Below are 23,252 nucleotides of genomic sequence, written 5' to 3' on the forward strand. Positions count from 1 at the left end.
TTGACACCGTGAATCGCGGAATATTGAATTTCCTAACGCTTTTCGGAGAGGATATCCCAAGCGTCTAGCTCAAATTACGCTCCAGTGTCAGTTAATTCCCGTCGTGTGACCATTATGAAATCTGTAACCTTCTCACATGAATCACCTGGCTACAAGTGACTGCTCCATCCATGCACTGTCCTTTTATACTTCATGTACGCGATACTACATCCACCTCTATATGTTGACATTGCTATCCATGACTTTTTTTACCTCAATGTATCTTATCAGCGACAATGCATTACTATGCTGTTCACAGTAGTGTACCCGAATTCCTATTTTGTTATTCATTATTAAACCATTCCTGCTTTACCCATATTTGCCTTTGTATTTATAACCCTTTATTCACCGGACCAGAAGCCCTCTTCCTCCTGCCACCAAACCTCACTAATTTCTACTATATCTATCCTCAACCTGTCCATTTCCTTTTTTAAATTTTCTAACCTACCTCCCAGATTAAGGGATCTGTTTCCACACTCCGATCCATAGAGAGCTATACAAACCGAAATATACAGCTTGTACATTTAATTGAAACTATCTGAACAGCATTACCCGCGATTACCTTCATTTTTATTGCACTCCCATCACTACGACTACTATATTTACTTGATGATTAAGCAGACGCAATCATCACAATAAAAACAATTGGACGACAATGATACTGAAGATAGGAATATCCTTGTTTCTCTTGATGACGTGAAGTAACAGCTTCGCTAATCTGATGTTCGGGCAACAATAGCTGGCTGCTAAGCGGTAACTGATCAGGATCATAGCTTGGCATCTTGTAATAGCGAGTGGCGCCTAGTTTTCTTAGTGTGTTCACTGTCGCCGCTACGTTTGCTCGCGTTGTCTGTCCGTGAGTGGCAGCAGCAGCAGCGCTTATCGATAGCGCTTACTGTGGTACCATCTTTGGAGCAGCATTTAGTATTTCCGGGTCGTCGTGTGTCGAACAAGAGGAGTTGGGAGAGAGCAGCAGTGAGGTCTGGACAGCCAGTACTCGCCCGACCGCTCGCGACACACATCCACTGTCCGGCGGAAGGATGTGGTCGCGAGAGTGCACGGCCACGTCAAGGACCGGATCCAGCGAGGTTTAGTTGAATGGACCATGATATTTTATGTGTGTGTGTGTGTGTGTGTGTGTGTGTGTGTGTGTGTGTGTGTGTGTGTGTGTGTGCGCGCGCGCGCGCCTGTCTCTGGCCGTCGAAGTGATCTCATGGAAATAAGTTGCCAGTCGATGATTTATACTGGGATCTTTCCTGTACCTGACTTGAGTGGAGACGACCGTTGGTTGGTCGTTCGGTCGTCGCAGCGGACGACGTACGTTAGGTGTTCCAACCACTTCTGTGCCGACTTGTAATTCGTCCATGTTGTTTCTTAGTGACTGGTTTTAGTATTGTGAGTTGTTGTCGTAATTGTTTTCCGGGCTCCGTGTGTATCTTGTGATCTTGTGGTTTTGAATGAGCAGTTGTTTTAATGCTGTCTGCGTACTGGATTTGGTGTCAGTGGGAGGGTGAACGGACATGAGGTCGTTAGGGGGCGCAGCAGCGAGCAGGTGCGTGCAGCGCGAGGGGCAAGCAGGGGTTGCTGGCGGCGGGCTGCCACTGCCGGATCGAGGAGGGGCGGCTGCGAGAGCGACGACTTCGTTGCACACCGAACCCTGGACGTTTGAGTGAAGAGTTAACTGCTAATGCAACCTTGACTATTCTGAGATCTCGACTTTGGCAGGCGGGTTGTTGCTCCCAGGGCCGCTGAGCCTGGCGGCAACGAGTGAAGTGTTTAGAGGCGGTGAAATATTGCAGCCGTCTTTCTCTATTTGTTATTCATCACTGAATTTAGTATTACTCTTATTAGTGAAGTACAAGCAGTGGCATCTTCTGCCTTGTGGCCGCTAACGCCCCAGTTACCTGCCCTGGAGGTTAGGGTACCTTTCCGGCAGTGTACCTTTCCTCGTCGTGTTGATGCTGTCCGACACGGCGTGTAGTTTGACAACCTCTTGTATTGTACTGTGCGCATATATATATATATAAATTTGGGGGGTTTACGTCGGTCCTAGTGTTTCCTTCGCCCTTGGGTGTTTTGTGAAGACGTAGTGCTGTCTGTCTTCGCCCTTGCCTAAAAATATTCCATCGTTGTACCAGTGATTGGACGTTAGGCGCATTGGTTAGTCGGTCGGTCTACGCTTAATCTGCCCCTAGTTTGAGTAGTTTTAGTTGCTATCCTCTTGCGTCGCTACTACTCTTCACTGCCTGTCTCACCCTACCTTATGTTTGAATTACTTTCCCAGGCCGACCCTTGGAACACTTGCTGAGAACTGCTTGTCCTGATTCCTTAGATTGTGGTCTTTGTTTTAAGGATATTTGTAATTCACTAATTATTGTTGATGTGGCCTTCAGCCGAGCAATAATTTCACTTCTGATATGTCTGCGTAAGCAGAAGAAACTAACGATCAAAGTCCGAAAAGAATTTATTGGGCTGTTCAATTAACCAAAACAAATTCTCCAAGTATAACACCAACACACAAAAGTGATCCGTCTTCGAATCACAACTACATACAACAATAAGATAGAAAACAACTGAAATAATATCCTCCTAGTCTCCGCCAGAGACTTCTCCGATATACCGAGCCTAATCCAGAGATCAGCGAGAAGATCAAAGCCGGGCTGCCGCGGCGGCAGCCATCCACGTCTGCTGGCGGTCGATGAACTGCCGGTGTGTGGCCGAGCGCCGGCCTTTATAGCGCTTCGGCGGATGAGTACCTCGGAACTATTTTCCGTCACGTGGTTTGACGTGTGAAAATAGTTCCGGGATCTGCAGCGACCTCTTCCTTATGTTTATGTGGGCCGGTAGTGGCCCCTGGTGTCTGCTGGTGTCTTTGCTGTGGTGTTGTGGTTGTTGCTGTGGCCATTCATCAATACTGCCTGCCGGTCGTGTAGTGCTTCGGGTTGCCCGCGACGCGGGCAACCCGCGGCTGCAGGCTGTCAGTTTCGTTGCTGATGCTCTAGGCGCCGTTATGTCGGGTGGAGAAGGCCTCAGCAACTTCTTTGGTGATAAGGCCTTCAGCCGTGTTACAATAAGTTTTTTAAGCAAACTTGTTTTAAAAGCAACGTATTTATTTTAAAAGTGCAATTTGGAATTGTTCTTTTGACTTCTAATTCAGGCCTTCAGCCGTTTGTTGTTTGAGGTTATTGTTGGTGGCCTTCGGCCCTAAAATTGTGGATATTTTTTTCTGTGCTATCACACAGTCAGTCGTCGTTTTAAGAGATCGTTTTAAAATTTTAATTTCTATAAATAAAGTTTACGTATTTGTTGTGCAACTGAGAGTAACTGATTACGGCTCCATCCACAATCGTAACCTTATCCTGCTCCATTCTGAGAAACGAGCTCTCAAAATCCGCTGAGTTTCGATTGCGCCAAAAGTCGCACAAATCTGAAGGCTGTAAATTCAACTAAATACTTAAGGATTACAATTACAAATAACGCCCCTCAAACCTTCCTCTCTTGGCCTAAGCCGGCGGGTCCATGGGATCGCATTTATTTGCACTTCGCCGGCCCCTTCTTCAGCTACCAATGGCTTCTCGTCACCGATGCCTTTTCACGTTTTCCGTTCGTTATCCGTCGTACCAGCACCACTGCGGAAGCGACCCTCGCTGCTCTCAAGAAAGATTTTTCCTTGGAAGGGTTGCCGCTAACAATTGTTACCGATAACGGCCCTCAATTCCAGAGCCAGATATTCGCGAAGTTTTGTTCTGCCAACGGCATCCAACATGTCCTCACTCCGCTCTTTCACCCGCAATCGAACGGCAAGGCCGAACGCCTCGTCCGGACATTTAAGGCCCAAATGTCAAAATATGCCTCCACCCACACTTTGGACGAGTCGCGGACATTGTTCCTCAGTTCCTATCGGTCGAGGCCCATCGGCTCCCGTAGTCCGGCTGAACTTCTGCATGGCCGGCAACCTCGTACCCTTTGGCACCTCCTCTGGCCCGGACCCAAACAATGGGTTCCGACTGCACAGGCTCCCTTTGTTCCGGGATCCCTTATCTAGGCGCGAGGTTTCGGCCCGAGAGCCGGATGGATTGAGGGGGTGATCGTCCAGCCGCAAGGCCGTCAGCTCTTTGATGTCCGCATTGCCGACAAAGTGGTCTGCCGGCACCGCAACCAACTCCAGCGCTGATATCAGCGTCTTCCCGGCAAACCGCTCTGCCGCCTTCTTCCGGCCGCCCGGATGTGATCTCTTCCGCCTGTGGTTGGCGTGCAGGGGTGCCAGACCCCATCTAGCAGCAACAGCAGTCATCTCCACAGCGGCTGCAGGCTCCACCGGCTCCTCCGCCGGCCCGACCGGCTGCGCCATCCGCCAGCGTTGACGATGCCCCCGTGACCTTGGTACCGCCGCCGCCGGTGTCGCAGCCTAGCCAGTGACGCCCACGCAGTCCACTTTTCGGGCAGCATCCCGCGGACGTCGATGAACCTATGCCCCTGGAACCATCGCGGCCGGCTTCCCCGCCTCTTCCACAACGCAGCTCTACCCGTCTGGCCTGCCACGCCGCGCCCTACTCTGCGGGGCCGAGTTTTCACCGCCTCCTACACGAGGCCGCCAAGACTGAGTAGGACGACGTCGCCCTCCTCTCCCCCCCCCCCCCCCGCCCCCCCAGGAAGGGAGGTGTGTACTGTCTGCCATCGGGTTCCCCTAAATGGCAGGCAGCACCGCATAACAGCCACGCTATGAGGGGAAACAAACCAACAGGCGAAGACATCAGATAAACACGTCAAAGATTCCAGTCGATTAATAGGAACCTTTCCTTGCAGAGCTCACCGCGAGATAGCCAGCCACAGATTCCTACACTGGGTTTCTATTGGCTCCAGCTCACTATATAGGCCCGGCCAGTCGAAGGAAGATCAGTCTTCGTCCGCATCTAATGGCAACCGCTATAGCAGAGTCTGTGAGAAGATATCACCAGAGCCGCTGTACTGCACCGCCGATCGAAGTACCAGTCGACCGAGAGGAACCACATCTGACTAGATCGTTTGACGTCTACATCTATTATACAGCCAGCTATTGTATTGTAGAAGTTACGTTCAATAAATGTTTAAATACTACAATGTACTAGCTTTCCAGCGTGTGTCTTTGTATTTCTATGAATCAGTCAAATAATGTTAGTAGGAATGATCAAACTCTGGTTTTCCACTGGTAAATATACGAGACTTACAGTGATCTCGCATATAGAAACAATATTGCAGAGTTTACTTTGTTTATACATCGTAATCACTTGTCTTCACTCAACATGGGAGTCCACCTGGCTGAAAATGAAGTCACCCATACAATTTCAGCATAACAAACTGGATTGCGAAATTATTTAACATCGACGATGCATTTCACCGCTTTGTGGCATCACCAGATTGTGTAAAAGAACCTGTATATGTAATCCATCTGGCATAAAGCCATATAAAATGGAAAATGGACACAACAATGGCAGTAGCCCACAGATGTTTTAAAAGAATGATGGTAGGCGGTAGCAGAGCAAACCTGTTTCTGATTGGTCTAGAGAAAAGGGGTTGGGAAAGGGAGTACTCGGCGCTAAATTTGTTAGCAACATTTATCTGCAAGGTCGTCGGTACATTACGACAGGTTTGCTGTGGCGGACTGTCCTCTCCCCCAGTGACTGAGTGCTATTTGTGGCAGCCACTAGGTCTCTTGCGTGTGCACAGATACGTATTGTTTAAATAACGCAAATTTCTGCTCCACACCTGGGGAGACGGTCTGGTGTAGTGTTAGGCAGACATGCAGTGTTCTCCCATTCGTGACTCTGTGGCCGCGACCGCACAGGGAGTTCGGTACCCTGCTGGCATTATCCAGTGAACACAGGGGAGGAGATCCTAGTCATCCAGGTGTGTATTTGTAGCGTTCTTTGAATTTACACAGACATGTTGGAATCTGTTTGCTTTTGTATTACAGCGGGCAGGAGACTTTTCGGCCAAAACTGATACGGCAGCAGTGTGAGCCACCAGGCTGGGGATGACCACACCTCAACGTTCTCAGCAGTTGCTCCGCATGTTCGCGGTCATATTCCAAACAGCAGTTTCCGCGGCTATCCATCCACAGTTTGCAGTCAAAGGGGTAAGCTACCGTCAGCGAACTGATGTTCGCTGAGGTGGTTTCAGTTATTGGACGGTTGTATCTCTAGGTGCGTATTTTATAGCGCTGTACAGCATCTGAAACAGTATCTTCCGTTGGAGGCATCGGTATTTTATTATGTCGTCACACAATATAGTAATGTAGTGGTGGTTTGGAAGGGGTTTGTCTATTGGAGTGTGGTATTTCTTATGTTACATACTTGGTTAGACATCTGTAGCGCTTACAGAAATTGCTATGACATAATTTCTATCAATACATTAGTTTCTAACACATACACGATGACGTCCCAAAAACACACACACACACACACACACACACACACACACACACACACACACACACACACACTAGTGATGGAGTGGTGACTTAGCAATGATAAATAAATAAGACCTATGCTTCGTTGTGATTGCCTGAGGGCATCAAGAAATTGACCAGACGTCGAAACAGTGGGGTGGATCTTGTGTGATTCGACGCAATAATTATAATTTAGGGAAGCCCGAAAAATGCGTAAAATTGGGAAGATACCAAAAATATGGGAAATTAAGGAAAATTGCCGAAGAATTTTATAAATTAGAAATCCTTTCAGTACAGAGTACAACTGACTGGGCTCATGCAGTTCAGCTGTACCTGTTGTTGTTGTGGTCTTCAGTCCTGAGACTGGTTGGATGCAGCTCTCCATGCTAATCTATCCTGTTCAAGCTCCTTTATCTCCCAGTACCTACTGCAACCTACATCCTTCTGAATCTGCTTAGCGTATTCATCTCTTGGTCTCCCTCTACGATTTTTACCAACCACACTGCCCTCCAATGCTAAATTTGTGATCCCTTGATGCCTCAAAACATGTCCTACCAACCGATCCCTTCTTCTAGTCAAGTTCTGCCTCAAACGTCTCTTCTCCCCAATCCTATTCAATACCTCCTCATTAGTTACGTGATCTACCCACCTTATCTTCAGCATTCTTCTGTAGCACCACATTTCGAAAGCTTCTATTCTCTTCTTGTCCAAACTAGTTATCGTCCATGTTTCACTTCCATACATGGCTATACTCCATACAAATACTTTCAGAAACGACTTCCTGACACTTAAATCTATACTCGATGTTAACAAATTCCTCTTTTTGAGAAACGCTTTCCTTGCCATTGCCAGTCTACATTTTATATCCTCTCTACTTCGACCATCATCGGTTATTTTACTCCATAAATAGCAAAACTCCTTTACTACTTTAAGTGTCTCATTTCCTAATCTAATTCCCTCAGCATCATCCGACTTAATTCGACTACATTCCATTATCCTCGTTTTGCTTTTGTTGATGTTCATCTTATATACTCCTTTCAAGACACTGTCCATTCCGTTCAACTGCTCTTCCAGGTCCTTTGCTGTCCCTGACAGAATTAAAATGTCGTTCGCAAATCTCAAAGTTTTTGTTTCTTCTCCATGGGTTTTAATTCTTACTCCAAATTTTTCTTTTGTTCTGCTGTTCAATTTGGAACACAACCTACAACCAGGGTGCCCCAGAGAGCTACAACACCAAGAAGAATCGCTTCTCGGCTTTTGGCAAGATCAATGTGTAGTATAGTGGCCCTTAAAAGGGCCTTTTGTTGAGAACTGCTTCAATGGTTATACACTGTACAGTCGCCCACAATGCGACAATCTTCCAAAGAAGGTGAGCCACTGGCCTTAACCCATAAATGAATATTGCAATCAGAATTTATCTTAACACGTCTACGACAAGTCAAAGACAAACTCCCATGTGGCATAATGTAGGAACCCTCACCAGAGATAATAATCTCTGATACAGGTATAGTACGGTAGGCCAAAATTTCACGAGTTTCAAAGGATTCCAAACCAGCTCTCCCTGCACTGTTACAGGCAACGAAAGCAACAGTAATCCATCCATTACCCAGACTCGAAGAAGATGAAGTTTTCATTAGTGAAAAATTGAACCTCGCGCCACAAAACAATGTAGGCCCGTTTAAAAGAACAAATTGAGTAGTTTTACCTGCAGGACCTGACCATCATTTTGCAGGACAATGCTAATGCACGTACAGTGCAAGATGTTACTGATTTGTTTGACTGATGGCGCTGCTAAGTGCTATGTCACCTACTGCACTCCGCTAATTTAAGCCCTTGTGAGTTCAACTAGATTTCTAAACTGAAAGAAACACTTAACGTCATTCGCTTCAGAACTGCTACAAATTCGTCCAGCAATAGACCGCGCCGCTCGAACTGTCAACACAACTGGCACTGCTAAGAGTATTCAAGCGATTTCCACATCGCTGGCAAACGGGTCATACACAATGCTGGTGACTACTTTGAAGGTCAGTCAAACTTTGAAACACAGGAGCTGTAAATAAATAGTTACCACTATTAAAGTTCCAACCCTTGTAGATGAGTTTTTATCATGGCTGGTTCCCCCGAGGCTATCAGTAGGGGTCTCGTTTCGATTTAGGTCTTTTAGTGCTCTGTCAAATTCTTCACGCAGTATCATATCTCCCATTTCATCTTCTTCTACGTCCTCTTTCGTTTCCACAATACTGTCCTCAAGTACACCGCCCCTTTAAAGACCCTCTATATACTCCTTCCCCGTTAATGTTTTCCCTTCTTTGCTTAGGATGGGTTTTCCATCTCAGCAATCATGATTATCATACAGGTGGTTCTCTTTCCTAAAAAGGGCTCCTTAATTTTCCTGTTGGCAGTATCTATCTTACTCATAGTGATGCATGCTTCTACATGCTTCTTACATTTGTCGTCTAGCCATCCCTGCTTAGCCATTTTGCACTTCCTGTCGATATCGCTTTTGAGACTTTGTATTCCTTTTTGCCTGCTTCATTTACTGCATTTTTGTATTCTCTCCTATCATCAATTACATTCAATATCTTTTATTATCCAAGAATTTCTACTAGCCCTCGTCTTTTTACCCGGTGCCTTCACTATTCCTTCTTTCAAAGCTACTCATTCTTCTTCCACTGTATTTCTTTCCTCTGTTATTGTCAATGGCTCACTAATACTCACTCTGAAACTCTCTATAACCTCTGTCTCGTTCAGTTTATGCTGGTTCCATCTCCATAAATTCCTACCTTTTTGCAGTTTCTTCAATTTTAATCTACAGTTCATAACCAATATATTGTGGTCAGAGACCACATCTGTCCCTGGAATTGTCTTAAAATTTAAAATCTGGTTGCTGAATCACTGTCGTACCATTACATAATCTATCTGAAACCTTCCAGTGTCTCCAGGCCTCTTCCATGTATAGCACCTTCTTTCATGATACTTACACCAAATGTTAGCTACGATCAAGTTATGCTTTGTGCAAAATTCTGCCAGGTGGCTTCCCCTTTCATTCCTGACCCCCAATCCAGATTCACTGACTGCTTCTCCTTCTCTTCCTTTTCTTACCAACGAATTCCTTTCCCCAATGACTATTAAATTTTCGTCTCCCTTGACTAGCTGAATAATTCCTTTTATCGCATTATACATTTCTTCATGCTCTTAATCATCTGCAGTGGTAGTTGGCATTTAACCTTGTACTGTGGTAGGTGTGGGCTTCATGTCCATCTCGGCTACAATAATAGGTTCACTATGTTCTTCGTAGTAGCTTATCCGCGTTCCTACTTTTTTATTCATTATTAAACCTACTCCTGCATTACCACGATTTGATTTTGTATTTATAACCCGTATTCACGAGACCAGAAGTCTTGTTCCTCCTGCCACTGAACTTCACTAATCCACAATATATCTGTTCCAGTCAAAACCCGTTTTTAGTTAGAATGCGTTCTTATTAGTTAAAACTAGTTTTTACTGTGCCACTTGGTCAAAACGCGTTTTGCCTAGTAAAAACTAGTTTTAACTGGCTTTCGCTTTTGACCAGCAGTAAATTCTAGTTGTAACTAAGAGTATCAGTATCAACTAGTTTCAACTAGTAAGAACGCGTTCTAATTAAGCTACTGGTATACAGAACTAGTTTTCACTAAATTTATTTAGGGTCAAATATTAAAATAAAGAGCAACTGATTGAAATAAAAACACCTGCCGACAATAGCCCAGCCCGCCAGTGGGCGCTTTTCGCCACAACAAACAACACGGTAGAGGGGCCAAGCACGTGCAGATCAGTTTGTACGTATTTATCATGTCAGATCTATATCAAGAATGGCGATGGAAAGAATAATGTGTGAGAAGGATGTTACAGACTGAAGAACACGACAAAAGAAAACATTACAATGTTACGACAAAAGGATCTTACGATAAATTAGTGGACGGAACTGAAGAACCACAATAAGATAAGAAAAAGACACAGAAGCTGTATATAAGATTAAATCGATTCAAGGTTATTAATATTTGTGGGACCAGCAAGTCAGAGACAAGAAGAGGGCCTGTGGAGTACTACTTACGTGTCGAAGAAATTTTCGACATTATTGAAGCAGCACATCAGGCCGTCGGTCATGGAGGTAGAGACAGATTAAACGTTGAAACTTCAAGAAAATACGAAAGCGTAACAGTGGACACGATACACATTTATCTGTCTATGTGTGATACTTGTCAGCGCAAAAGGAGCATTAAGGAAAGGGGGCACATGTCGAAACCCATACTTCATTCAGAAATGAACAGTCGTTGCCAAGTTGATCTGATCGACATGCAGACTCCCCCCTGCGGGTTCGGGGGTTAGAATAGGCCCGCGGTATTCATGCCTGTCGTAAGATGCGACTAAAAGGAGTCCATACCCCTCAAGGGGGTAGTTAGCGCCTGCGTCCAGAGACGGACGGTTCCACGACCTATAATTGTGGTATTTTCGGTATTTCACTTCTCGTTTCTTCCTTCCTTTGGTTGGTTCCTTTCTTTGCTCTTCTCCATCTCACTGTCTTCCTTACTCTCTCCCTTGCCTTCTTCTCCCTTGCCTTCTTCTCCCTTGCCTTCTTCTCCCTTGCCTTCTTCTCCCTTGCCTTCTTCTCCCTTGCCTTCTTCTCCCTTGCCTTCTTCTCCCTTGCCTTCTTCTCCCTTGCCTTCTTCTCCCTTGCCTTCTTCTCCCTTGCCTTCTTCTCCCTTGCCTTCTTCTCCCTTGCCTTCTTCTCCCTTGCCTTCTTCTCCCTTGCCTTCTTCTCCCTTGCCTTCTTCTCCCTTGCCTTCTTCTCCCTTGCCTTCTTCTCCCTTGCCTTCTTCTCCCTTGCCTTCTTCTCCCTTGCCTTCTTCTCCCTTGCCTTCTTCTCCCTTGCCTTCTTCTCCCTTGCCTTCTTCTCCCTTGCCTTCTTCTCCCTTGCCTTCTTCTCCCTTGCCTTCTTCTCCCTTGCCTTCTTCTCCCTTGCCTTCTTCTCCCTTGCCTTCTTCTCCCTTGCCTTCTTCTCCCTTGCCTTCTTCTCCCTTGCCTTCTTCTCCCTTGCCTTCTTCTCCCTTGCCTTCTTCTCCCTTGCCTTCTTCTCCCTTGCCTTCTTCTCCCTTGCCTTCTTCTCCCTTGCCTTCTTCTCCCTTGCCTTCTTCTCCCTTGCCTTCTTCTCCCTTGCCTTCTTCTCCCTTGCCTTCTTCTCCCTTGCCTTCTTCTCCCTTGCCTTCTTCTCCCTTGCCTTCTTCTCCCTTGCCTTCTTCTCCCTTGCCTTCTTCTCCCTTGCCTTCTTCTCCCTTGCCTTCTTCTCCCTTGCCTTCTTCTCCCTTGCCTTCTTCTCCCTTGCCTTCTTCTCCCTTGCCTTCTTCTCCCTTGCCTTCTTCTCCCTTGCCTTCTTCTCCCTTGCCTTCTTCTCCCTTGCCTTCTTCTCCCTTGCCTTCTTCTCCCTTGCCTTCTTCTCCCTTGCCTTCTTCTCCCTTGCCTTCTTCTCCCTTGCCTTCTTCTCCCTTGCCTTCTTCTCCCTTGCCTTCTTCTCCCTTGCCTTCTTCTCCCTTGCCTTCTTCTCCCTTGCCTTCTTCTCCCTTGCCTTCTTCTCCCTTGCCTTCTTCTCCCTTGCCTTCTTCTCCCTTGCCTTCTTCTCCCTTGCCTTCTTCTCCCTTGCCTTCTTCTCCCTTGCCTTCTTCTCCCTTGCCTTCTTCTCCCTTGCCTTCTTCTCCCTTGCCTTCTTCTCCCTTGCCTTCTTCTCCCTTGCCTTCTTCTCCCTTGCCTTCTTCTCCCTTGCCTTCTTCTCCCTTGCCTTCTTCTCCCTTGCCTTCTTCTCCCTTGCCTTCTTCTCCCTTGCCTCCCTCTCCCTTGCCTCCCTCTCCCTTGCCTCCCTCTCCCTTGCCGCCCTCTCCCTTGCCTCCCTCGCCTCCCTCTCCCTTGCCTCCCTCGCCTCCCTCTCCCTTGCCTCCCTCGCCTCCCTCTCCCTCTCCCTTGCCTCCTTCGCCCTCGCCTCCTCGTTTGAGACAGTCTGTCCTCTCTCTCTCTCTTCGCTCTCCTGTTCTTCCTTCCTCCCTGTGCGCGCCTGAAGGCCGTCCCACGCGTTCGCACGCGTAGCCGGTAACGGGGTAACGCGTAATTACCCACCCTGGGTAGACAAGTGAGGCACCCACGTACCCCCTGGTAAAGACCAGGCCAAAGGAGGTTTGATTGCCTGAGCTGATACCTTCTGGCCATGCCGATTGGTCCATCAGTCTGTTTCTCGGGAGGTGTGACCTGAGGTGTAAACATTCACCTAAGGCGGAAGTGCCCTCTGAGAGGGTCTCCATAAGGAAGGAGCGCACCATCGGAGACGCTGGCAATCATGGGGGATTCCTCCGCAATGGATTTCTCTTTTTCTCTCTCGACTTCTGCCCACAAACGGAAACATGACCAGCCAACAGTGACAAAAGTGCTACCGCCTGCCCCACAGTTCCTCGTCGTTTCTCGATCTGAGGATGGAAAGGATTTTTCCTCTGTCAACCCTTTCGTTATCCAGAAGTTCGTAGATGCCATAGCCGGTACTGTTAAGTCTTGTACAAGGTTGTGTAATGGTACCTTGCTACTAGAAACTGAGAGCGCCTTTCAGGCACAGAAATTGCTTCGAGCCACACTCCTGTACACGTTCCCTGTCCGGGTGGAGGCTCACCGAACTTTGAATTCGTCTCGTGGTGTGGTCTATACTAGATCTCTTGAGGGATTGACTGACGAGGAGATTCAGTCTTTCCTCGCTGAGCAGGGCGTGACGGCTGTCCATAGGGTCATGAAAAGGGTCAACAAAGACCTTGTACCGACCCGGACACTTTTCTTGACCTTTAACAGTGTTCAGCTGCCATCGCGCATCAAAGCGGGCTACGAGGTTATTTCTGTTCGCCCCTATGTCCCGACACCTACGCGCTGCTACCAGTGTCAGCGTTTCAATCACACTCGCCAGTCTTGTTCCAATGCGGCTAAATGTCACTTGTGGCAGGGATGCCCATGAGGGTGACTGTCCACCTCCGTCTCCTCATTGTGTGAACTGTCAGGGTGACCATGCAGCGTCCTCCCGTGACTGTCCCATCTATAAGGAAGAACAATGTATCCAAGAAATTCGGGTCAAAGAGACAGTGTCCACCTCAGCTGCTCGCAAGCTATTTGCTAGTAGGAAGCCCACGCTGCTCCCAGCGGGTAAATACAGTACAGTCCTCGCCTCTCCACGGACTACCAGGGAGGTGGCAACCCAGACATGCGATCTGACCTTCAGCACCACGGTCGTCCGTTCGGCCAGTGCTAAGATCGCGCGGTCGACGTCTCCTCTTCCTCCCATCACCCCAAAGACACAAGCCCCTTCATCAGCTTCTGCTAAGGCGAAGACCCAGAAGTCAGATGCATGGGCCTTCAAGAAGGAACCGTCACGTGCAGACTTCCTACGTACCTCGACCTCCCAGCCATCGACCAGTACTTCCACCAAACGACCTTCCAAGAAGGCTCATAGGAAGCACAGTTCTCCTTCTCCGCCGCGGCGCATTTCTTCTCCTGCACCACCCAGCGGTTGCCACCCCAGGCCGTCATCCATTTCGCCTGGCCGCACCGCTGGTAGCCAAACATCTGGCCGTTCACCAGCGGAGGAAGCTCCCCCTCCCGGCTATCTTACCAAAATGGCCGATGAACCTATAGAACCAATGGACAATGACTGTCCGCCTACTGATAGCGGCGGCAGTGCTCGCTCGAAGCCAGGCCCTCAGCAGCCTTCGAGGTGACCCCTTCTTTCATCTTCCTTTTCTTCTTATGATGGCACTTATTCACTGGAATATTCGCAGCGTTCGCTCCAACCGAGAGGACTTGAAGTTGCTGCTCCACTTGCACCGTCTGCTCGTCGTAGCCCTCCTGGAAACGAAGCTACGCCCATGCGATCAAATTGCCTTGGCACACTACACCTCTGTGCGTTTTGACCTACCCCCTGTGGTAGGTATCCCAGCTCATGGAGGGGTTATGTTGCTGGTCCGGGATATTTACTACGATCGCATCACGTTGCACACCGGCCTGCAGGCAGATGCCATCCGCATTACTCTCCCCACTTTTACATTCTCCATTTGTACCGTTTACACTCCATTGTCATCTGCCGTTACCAGGGCAGACATGATGCAACTTATTTCTCAGCTACCTGCACCATCTTTGTTAACTGGAGACTTCAATGCCCACCATCCCCTTTGGGGCTCTCCAGCATCCTGCCCGAGGGGCTCCATGTTTGCAGACCTTTTCAACCAGCTCAATCTTGTCTGCCTCAATACTGGCACCCCTACTTTTCTTTCGGACACATCTCACACCTATTCCTATTTAGACCTCTCTATATGTACTCCCCAACTTGCACGCCGGTTTGAGTGGTACGCCCTTTCTGATACATATTCGAGCGACCACTTCCCGTGTGTTATCCATCTCCTGCAGCATACCCCCTCTCCGTGCTCCTCTAGTTGGACCATCTCCAAGGCAGACTGGGGGCTCTTCTCTTCCAGGGCGACCTTTCAGGATCAAACCTTCCCAAGCTGCGATCGTCAGGTCGCACACCTCACGGAAGTCATTCTCGCTGCTGCTGAATATTCCATCCCTCATCCTACTTCTTCTCCACGTCGCGTGCCGGTCCCCTGGTGGACCGCAGCATGTAGAGACGCTTTACGTGCTCGTCGACGTGCTTTACGCACCTTTAAATGCCACCCCACAGTGGCGAATTGTATCAATTATAAACGATTACGTGCTCAGTGTCGTGGTATTATTAAAGAAAGCAAGAAAGCCAGCTGGGCTGCTTTCACAAGCACCTTCAACAGTTTTACTCCTTCTTCTGTTGTCTGGGGTAGCCTGCGCCGGCTATCTGGCGCTAAGGTCCACTCACCAGTTTCTGGCTTGACGGTCGCGAATGACGTCCTTGTGGCCCCTGAGGATGTCTCCAATGCCTTCGGCCGCTTTTTCGCAGAGGTTTCGAGCTCCGATCATTACCACCCTGCCTTCTTCCCCCGCAAACGGGCAGAGGAGGCTAGGCCACCTTACTTCCGCTCCTCGAATCGTGAAAGTTATAATGCCCCATTCACCATGCGGGAACTCGAAAACGCACTTGGCCGATCAGGGTCCTCCGCTCCAGGGCCTGATTCTATTCATATTCAGATGCTGAAGAACCTTTCTCCTGCGGGTAAAGGTTTTCTTCTTCGTACATACAATCGCATCTGGATTGAGGGACATGTTCCCGCATGCTGGCACGAGTCTATTGTTGTCCCGATTCCTAAGCCGGGGAAGGACAAGCACTTGCCTTCCAGTAATCGACCTCTCTCGCTTACCAGCTGTGTCTGTAAAGTGACGGAGCGAATGGTTAACTCTCATTTGGTTTGACTGCTCGAGTCTCGACGCCTACTTACCAATGTACAATGTGGATTTCGTAGGCGCCTCTCTGCTGTTGACCATCTGGTTACCTTGTCGACCTTCATTATGAATAACTTCTTGCGGAAGCGCCCGACCGCGGCTGTGTTCTTTGATTTGGAAAAGGCTTACGACACCTGTTGGAGGGCGGGCATTCTCCGCACCATGTATACATGGGGCCTTCGTGGTCGCCTCCCTCTTTTTATTCTTTCCTTTTTAATGGATCGACAGTTCAGGGTACGTGTGGGTTCTGTCCTGTCAGACACCTTTCGCCAGGAGAATGGGGTGCCACAGGGCTCAGTTTTGAGCGTCGCTCTCTTCGCCATCGCGATCAATCCAATAATGGATTGCCTCCCAGCTGATGTATCAGGCTCCCTTGTTGTGGACGATTTTACCATCTATTGCAGCGCACAGTGTACACGTGTCCTGGAGCGCTGTCTTCAGCGTTCTCTTGACCGTCTTTACTCCTGGAGTGTCGCCAATGGCTTCCGTTTTTCTGCCGAGAAGACGGTCTGTATTAACTTATGGCGCTACAAAGAGTTTCTCCCACCGTCCTTACGACTCGGTTCCGTTGCTCTCCCAGTCATGGAGACAACCAAATTTTTAGGCCTTACATTTGACAGGAACCTTAGCTGGTCTCCACATGTGTCATATTTGGCCGCCCGTTGTACCCGTTCTTTAAATGTCCTCCGTGTTCTCAGTGGTATGTCGTGGGGAGCGGATCGAACCGTCCTACTTCGTCTATATCGGTCGATCGTCCGCTCCAAGCTGGATTATGGGAGCTTCGTATACTCCTCTGCGCGGCCATCCATCTTAAGCCACCTCAACTCCATACAACATCGGGGTTTACGACTTGCGATCAGAGGATTTTATACTACTCCCGTTGAGTCTTCATGCTGACGCTGGCGAATTGCCACTCACCTACCGGCGCGATATACTGCTTTGTCGGTATGCCTGTTGGCTACTGTCAATGCCCAACCATCCGTCTTATTGTTCCTTTTTTGACGACTCTCTCGACCGTCAATACCGGTTGTATGTCTCTGCCCTGCTACCCCCTGGAGTTCGCTTTCGTCGCCTCCAACACCTTAATTTTTCGCTCCCTGCAACCTTTCGAGTGGGCGAGAGCCACACGCCACCTTGGCTCCAGGCTCAGGTCCGTGTTCACCTTGACCTCAGCTCGCTCCCAAAAGAGGTTACCCCCGGTTCGGTCTACCACTCCCGTTTTGTGGAACTTCGTTCCAAGTTTATCAATATGACTTTCATTTATACAGATGGCTCTAAGACCAATGACGGGGTTGGGTGTTCTTTTATTGTCGGGGCACAAAGTTTCAAATACCAGCTCCATGGCCATTTTTCGGTCTTCACAGCTGAGCTCTTCGCCCTCTACCAGGCTGTTCTTTACATCTGCCACCACCGACATTCTGCTTATGTCATCTGCTCCGACTCCCTGAGCGCCATCCAGAGCCTCAGTGATCCGTATCCGGTTCACCCTTTCGTGCACCGGATCCAACGCTCTCTTCGGCAGCTGGTGGACGTCGGTTCTCCGGTTAGCTTTATGTGGATCCCTGACCATGTCGGTATCCCTGGGAACGAAGCTGCAGATGCCGCGCCCAAGGCTGCGGTCCTCCAGCCTCAGACAGCTTCTTGTTGTGTCCCTTCGTCAGATTTTAGCAGGGTTATTTGTCGGCGCATTTTATCGCTGTGGCATGCCTATTGGGCTGCCCTTCCAGCCAACAAGCTTCGGGCCTTGAAACCACTTCCCCTGGCTTGGACGTCCTCCTCACGCCCTTCTCGGCGGGAGGAGGTAGTTTTGGCCCGGTTAAGAATTGAACACTGCCGGTTCAGCCATCGCCATCTGCTGACGGCTGCGCCGGCGCCGTTCTGCCCATGTGGGCAATTGCTGACGGTCCGCCACATTTTACTGTCCTGTCCGGATTTTAACGCCCTGCGTCTCGATCTTAACCTGCCATGTACTTTAGATGCCGTTTTAGCGGATGACCCACGAGCAGCTGCTCGTGTTCTTCGTTTTATCAATTTGACAAACCTCACTAAGGACATTTGATGCTGTTTTTTAATCCTATGCCTGTCAGTCTGTCTTTTATCGTGTTTTCCCTTTTAGTTGTTGTTTTAAACTTGTGCCTCGCGGTGCATTCTTAACGTCGTCAGGGCGCTAATGACCATTGAAGTTGTGCGCCCTAAAACCACAAAAAAAACCCTGTAAAAGATAGCCTGTCTACGTAGTGCGTGACGTCACAAGATGGCTACACACATAGTCCCTTCTTCAACAGTTTCACGGAACAGTGCTTGTGAATAGTCGTTCGGCGAGTTTCGCGTCAGTTTACTATTATAGTGAATGGTGTTCCTGCGTTAGTGTACGTGATTTGGTTGTTTAGTTTCTGTGCACTAAACTGGTGATCTGTTTTTCTTGCCTGTGAAAATTTCGTTGCCTGCAAAATGCCGTATCGTTGTTGTGTGCCGAATTGTAGTGGAAATTACGACGGTGGACCAAAAGTAACCGTGTTTAAATTTCCGGAGGATGAAGCAACGAGGAAGAAATGGTTGTCAAGTATTCGCAGAGATAACTTCACTCCTTCAAGTTCAAGAGTAAGTATTTATTTTCTTTATTTCATAAGAGGTTAAGTGTGCTAACAAAGTATAGGCACTTATGCAGTAAGGAAGGTCAGCGACATTTTGACTAATATATCAGATCTTAACCGAATAAGTGCCGAAGAAAATAGCGTTTCGTTTTCTTGCTGGTAATTCTACAGTTTAGCTGGTATAGGTTATATGAATTCTGTATTCTGCAAGTTCAACCAGTATAGCCTAAGCACAGTCATACTTACGTAGTTAAATATCTCAGTATATCTTTATACTTTCTGTTTATGCTGCCTGTTAGGAATAAAAGTCGGTTTATAATTAAGTACGTGCACTTAAGATGCAGACGACTTTCGATGTATTCTGCTTCTGTATTTAGTGTTTCTTTTTGCTGTAAAAGTCTTTAGGAAGTTGCCTGTTCAAATACAAGTAATGTGGTGTACCCAGAAATTGAAAATGAAGTAAAAACAGTGTCTCAGTCGCTTGTTGTTAATAAATTATTGGTGGGAATTTGAAGTCATTGCAAGGAATGTTACTATTAGGGAATATAGTAGGCTTTAGACTTAACAGTGAACCATAGACAGGAAAAATGAATGAGTACATAAATGGATTAACAGGCCATCACAAAATGCAAAGGGAGAAACTGTGAAAACATATAAAAAATACTTGTTGATTTTACAAATTCTTACTTTTTGGGTCTGGAATTTCAGATACATGCCAGTGGCCTACACAGCTGTCTTACAGATACACAGCTAAAGTACTTGAAAGCAATTGTGTGCTCATGTTTAGCCTAATAGGTAGCACATAAGTGGCAATGTATTAGTTCATCATACTGTCAGTTTTTATGTAAGTTATGAACTGATATCAAAAGCAAAACAGTGTCTGATAAAAAGCACTACCTTTAAGTATTTCATAGTTCTAAAGATTACACAGTGTTGACAATTACTTTGTATTATTCTGTTACTGTGTCACAGTTGCTTCTATGGATTACACCTGTGTGAGTTTGGTGTCATCATGCTTTCTTGTGCCTGAGGTGTGTGTGTGTGTGTGTGTGTGTGTGTGTGTGTGTGTGTGTGTGTGTGTGTGTGTGTGGGGTGGGGGTGGGGGGTGGGGGGGAATAGAGCAAGACATTATGCAAAAATCCCACCCCTCTTGTGAATATATGAGCTTCAAGGCTAAATTATAAAAAAATTGTCACTGTTATTGAATTATGCTACAAACATTAGTCAATGTTTGTAATTTTTGATGGGGAAAGTACTTTCTTCATTTCACCATCTCTTTAAGAGCTTGTTGCCATGAGATGTAACTGCATGTGTTTTGATATTGTAGTGTTATTGTTTTATAGAGTTACTATGCCATGGCCACATTTTCGCTTGAGTATTCTTCTGCATTTTAGTTGGGAGTCTATTTGTATTTTAGAACTAGAAACTAACTTTATATTCATAAATTATTTTCACACTATTAATATTGTCATCACATTCAGTTGTAAGCACCTTTTTCATTTTTTATTCATTTTTAATTACAGGTATGTCATGTTCACTTCCACAAGGATGATGTTATTTGGGAAACACAAATTTTGGATGAAAGGACTGTTCAGTTATTAAGAGCCCCCCTACTCAAACCACGTTTGAGACCAGATGCAGTTCCATCACTACTCCCAAACTGTCCTTCGTACCTTTCAAAGGAAGAAAGTAGACGTGAAGGGCCATAGGAGAAAAAGCAAAGGCTTGAAAATGAGCAGTTAGCTGCAGCGTTACAATATAGTTTAGCATCACAGAAGGACTATGAAAACAATTTCAGCTTCAGTTCTTTAGAAGAGTTGATGTTGCGTACGAAGGAAGTGGATTTGCCCAACGAGTGGAGTGTGATCGAAAAACACAGTGATTTTGTTTGTTTTTTAAAGATAAGAAATCCAGCACCATTAATCACACATTCTGTCGTTATAGATAGTAATTTAAATGTTTCATTGTTTAAGAAAGATGTACAAATTAAGACATTAGGAAAAAGATCTTTTCCTGTAATTGTAACCAATATCCAGGAAATTGTCAGTGTACTGCAGGAGTTTTCAGGCACAGATTGTGGGCACTCAGAAACTTCTATTGATAGTATTGTAGAGATAGTGAAAGACAGAGTAGGAGTGCTGAAAGACAGTTTACAGGAGAGTGAAAAGGAGATGGTAGACTTTATATATGAACAAGTTAGTCTCATAAATGTAAAGAAATTTAATCATGGGTTTAGTTCTACATTTATCATACTGTGTTGTTTGCTATTTTCAATTTCATCTCATGCTTACAATTTTTTACGTAGCAGCTCATTAATGAAAATGCCACATCCAAGCACTCTGCGTAGTATCTGCAGCAAATTTAATGTGAATCCATCTCACGAAAGGCTTGGGGGAAGTAATTTCCTGTCCTATGCAAGACAGAAATTTCAATACTTGAACAGCGATGATGTCAATGTTGTTTTGAGTGTAGATGAAATTCATCTAAATTCTTATTTGGAATATAAAGGAGGTAGTGTTTTGGGCATGTCATATAACTCTGAATGTGCTGCAAATTCAGCATTTGTATTTATGTTGCAGAGTGTCAAGTCTTTGTACAGGGATGTTGTTCACATTTTACCGGTGAAAACCATTTCATCTAATGCATTATACGATGTGCTACTGGCCGTAATAAATGGCCTTGAACTAATAGGCTATAGGGTTTTTTGTGTGGTAACTGACAACAACAAAATCAATATAAAAACCATGTCAATGTTTTCTCTGGATAAAGCTATTAATATAGTTTTTAAACATCCATCTGATCCTAATCGCCCACTTTTCTTTTTAATTGATGTCATACACATTGTTAAATGAATAAGAAATGCGTGGCTGAACCAAAAAAATTATGGTAAAGATATGTTTTATCCTCAGTTTCCAGTTAGAAAAGAAGTGGAAGAAAATAAGTTTTCTGTAGCTTCTTTTAAAACACTGAAACAGATTTATGACATACATTCCAGTTGTTTAGTAAAATATTGTCACACATTGTCTCTCAAATCACTTTGCCCTACATCATTAGAAAAACAGAGCATGAAACTAGTGCTGCAGATATTCAATCGACATGTCAGAAGGCCTTGAGGTAGCTAGTGATAAATTTGATTTGAGACATGCACCATCAACAGCCGAATACATTCGAATAATAACAAAATGGTTTGATGTCGTTGTTGTTGTTGTTGTGGTCTTCAGTCCTGAGACTGGTTTGATGCAGCTCTCCATGCTACTCTATCCTGTGCAAGCTTCATCTCCCAGTACCTACTGCAACCTACATCTTTCTGAATCTGCTTAGTGCATTCATCTCTTGGTCTCCCCCTACGATTTTTACCGTCCACGCTGCCCTCCAATACTAAATTGGTGATCCCTTGATGCCTCAGAACATGTCCTACCAACCGATCCCTTCTTCTGGTCCAGTTGTGCCACAAACTTCTCTTCTCCCCAATCCTATTCAATACTTCCTCATTAGTTATGTGATCTAGCCATCTAATCTTCAGCATTCTTCTGTAGCACCACATTTCGAAAGCTTCTATTCTCTTCTTGTCCAAACTATTTACCGTCCATGTTTCGCTTCCATACATGGCTACACTCCATACAAATACTTTCAGAAATGACTTCCTGACATTTAAATCTATACTCGATGTTAACAAATTTCTCTTCTTCAGAAACGCTTTCCTTGCCATTGCCAGTCTACATTTTATATCCTCTCTACTTCGACCATCATCGGTTATTTTGCTCCCCAAATAGCAAAACTCCTTTACTACTTTAAGTGTCTCATTTCCTAATCTAATACCCTCAACATCACCCGACTTAATTCGACTACATTCCATTATCCTCGTTTTGCTTTTGTTGATCTTCATCTTATAACCTCCCTTCAAGACACTATCCGTTCCGTTCAACTGCTCTTCCAAGTCTTTTGCTGTCTCTGACAGAATTACAATGTCATCGGCGAACCTCAACGTTTTTTAGTTCTTCTCCATGGATTTTAATACCTACTCCGAATTTCTCTTTTGTTTCCTTTACTGCTTGCTCAATATACAGATTGAATAGCATCGGGGAGAGGCTACAACCTTGTCTTACTCCCTTCCCAACCACTGCTTCTCTTTCATGCCCCTCGACTCTTATAACTGCCATCTGGTTTCTATACAAATTGTAAATAGCCTTTCGCTCCCTGTATTTTACCCCTGCCACCTTTAGAATTTGAAAGAGAGTATTCCAGTCAACATTGTCAAAAGCTTTCTCTAAGTCTACAAATGCTAGGAACGTAGGTTTGCCTTTCCTTAATCTTTCTTCTAAGATAAGTCGTAAGGTCAGTATTGCCTCATGTGTTCCAGTATTTCTACGGAAACCAAACTGATCTTCCCCGAGGTCGGCTTCTACTAGTTTTTCCATTCGTCTGTAAAGAATTCGTGTTAGTATTTTGCAGCTGTGGCTTATTAAACTGATTGTTCGGTAATTTTCACATCTGTCCACACCTGCTTTCTTTGGGATTGGAATTATTATATTCTTCTTGAAGTCTGAGGGTATTTCACCTGTCTCATACATCTTGCTCACCAGATGGTAGAGTTTTGTCAGGACTGGCTCTCCCAAGGCCGTCAGTAGTTCCAATGGAATGTTGTCTACTCCGGGGGCCTTGTTTCGACTCAGGTCTTTCAGTGCTTTGCCAAACTCTTCACGCAGTATCTTATCTCCCATTTCATCTTCATCTACATCCTCTTCCATTTCCATAATATTGTCCTCAAG

At 46.1% G+C, this 23,252-nt stretch overlaps 2 protein-coding genes across 2 annotated transcripts in view; both read right to left on the reverse strand.

Annotated features, from left to right (window-relative positions):
- Window positions 1-4,390, reverse strand: part of LOC124742279 (methyl-accepting chemotaxis protein 4-like) — a 49,931-nt gene extending 45,541 nt beyond the window's left edge. The window contains exon 1 of the mRNA XM_047248795.1: window positions 4,003-4,390. Within this exon, the coding sequence (XP_047104751.1) occupies window positions 4,003-4,390 (388 nt within the window). The remainder of the gene's footprint in view (window positions 1-4,002) is intronic.
- Window positions 4,391-5,316: 926 nt separating this feature from the next.
- Window positions 5,317-23,252, reverse strand: part of LOC124742280 (transcriptional regulator ATRX homolog) — a 139,757-nt gene continuing 121,821 nt past the window's right edge. The window contains exons 3-4 of the mRNA XM_047248796.1: window positions 11,037-12,359; window positions 5,317-5,337 (exon numbers count right to left, since the gene is read on the reverse strand). Coding sequence (XP_047104752.1) covers window positions 5,317-5,337; window positions 11,037-12,359 — 1,344 coding nt within the window. The remainder of the gene's footprint in view (window positions 5,338-11,036; window positions 12,360-23,252) is intronic.

This window comes from Schistocerca piceifrons, unplaced genomic scaffold (assembly GCF_021461385.2).
Source record: "Schistocerca piceifrons isolate TAMUIC-IGC-003096 unplaced genomic scaffold, iqSchPice1.1 HiC_scaffold_2295, whole genome shotgun sequence".
Lineage (NCBI taxonomy): Eukaryota > Metazoa > Arthropoda > Insecta > Orthoptera > Acrididae > Schistocerca > Schistocerca piceifrons.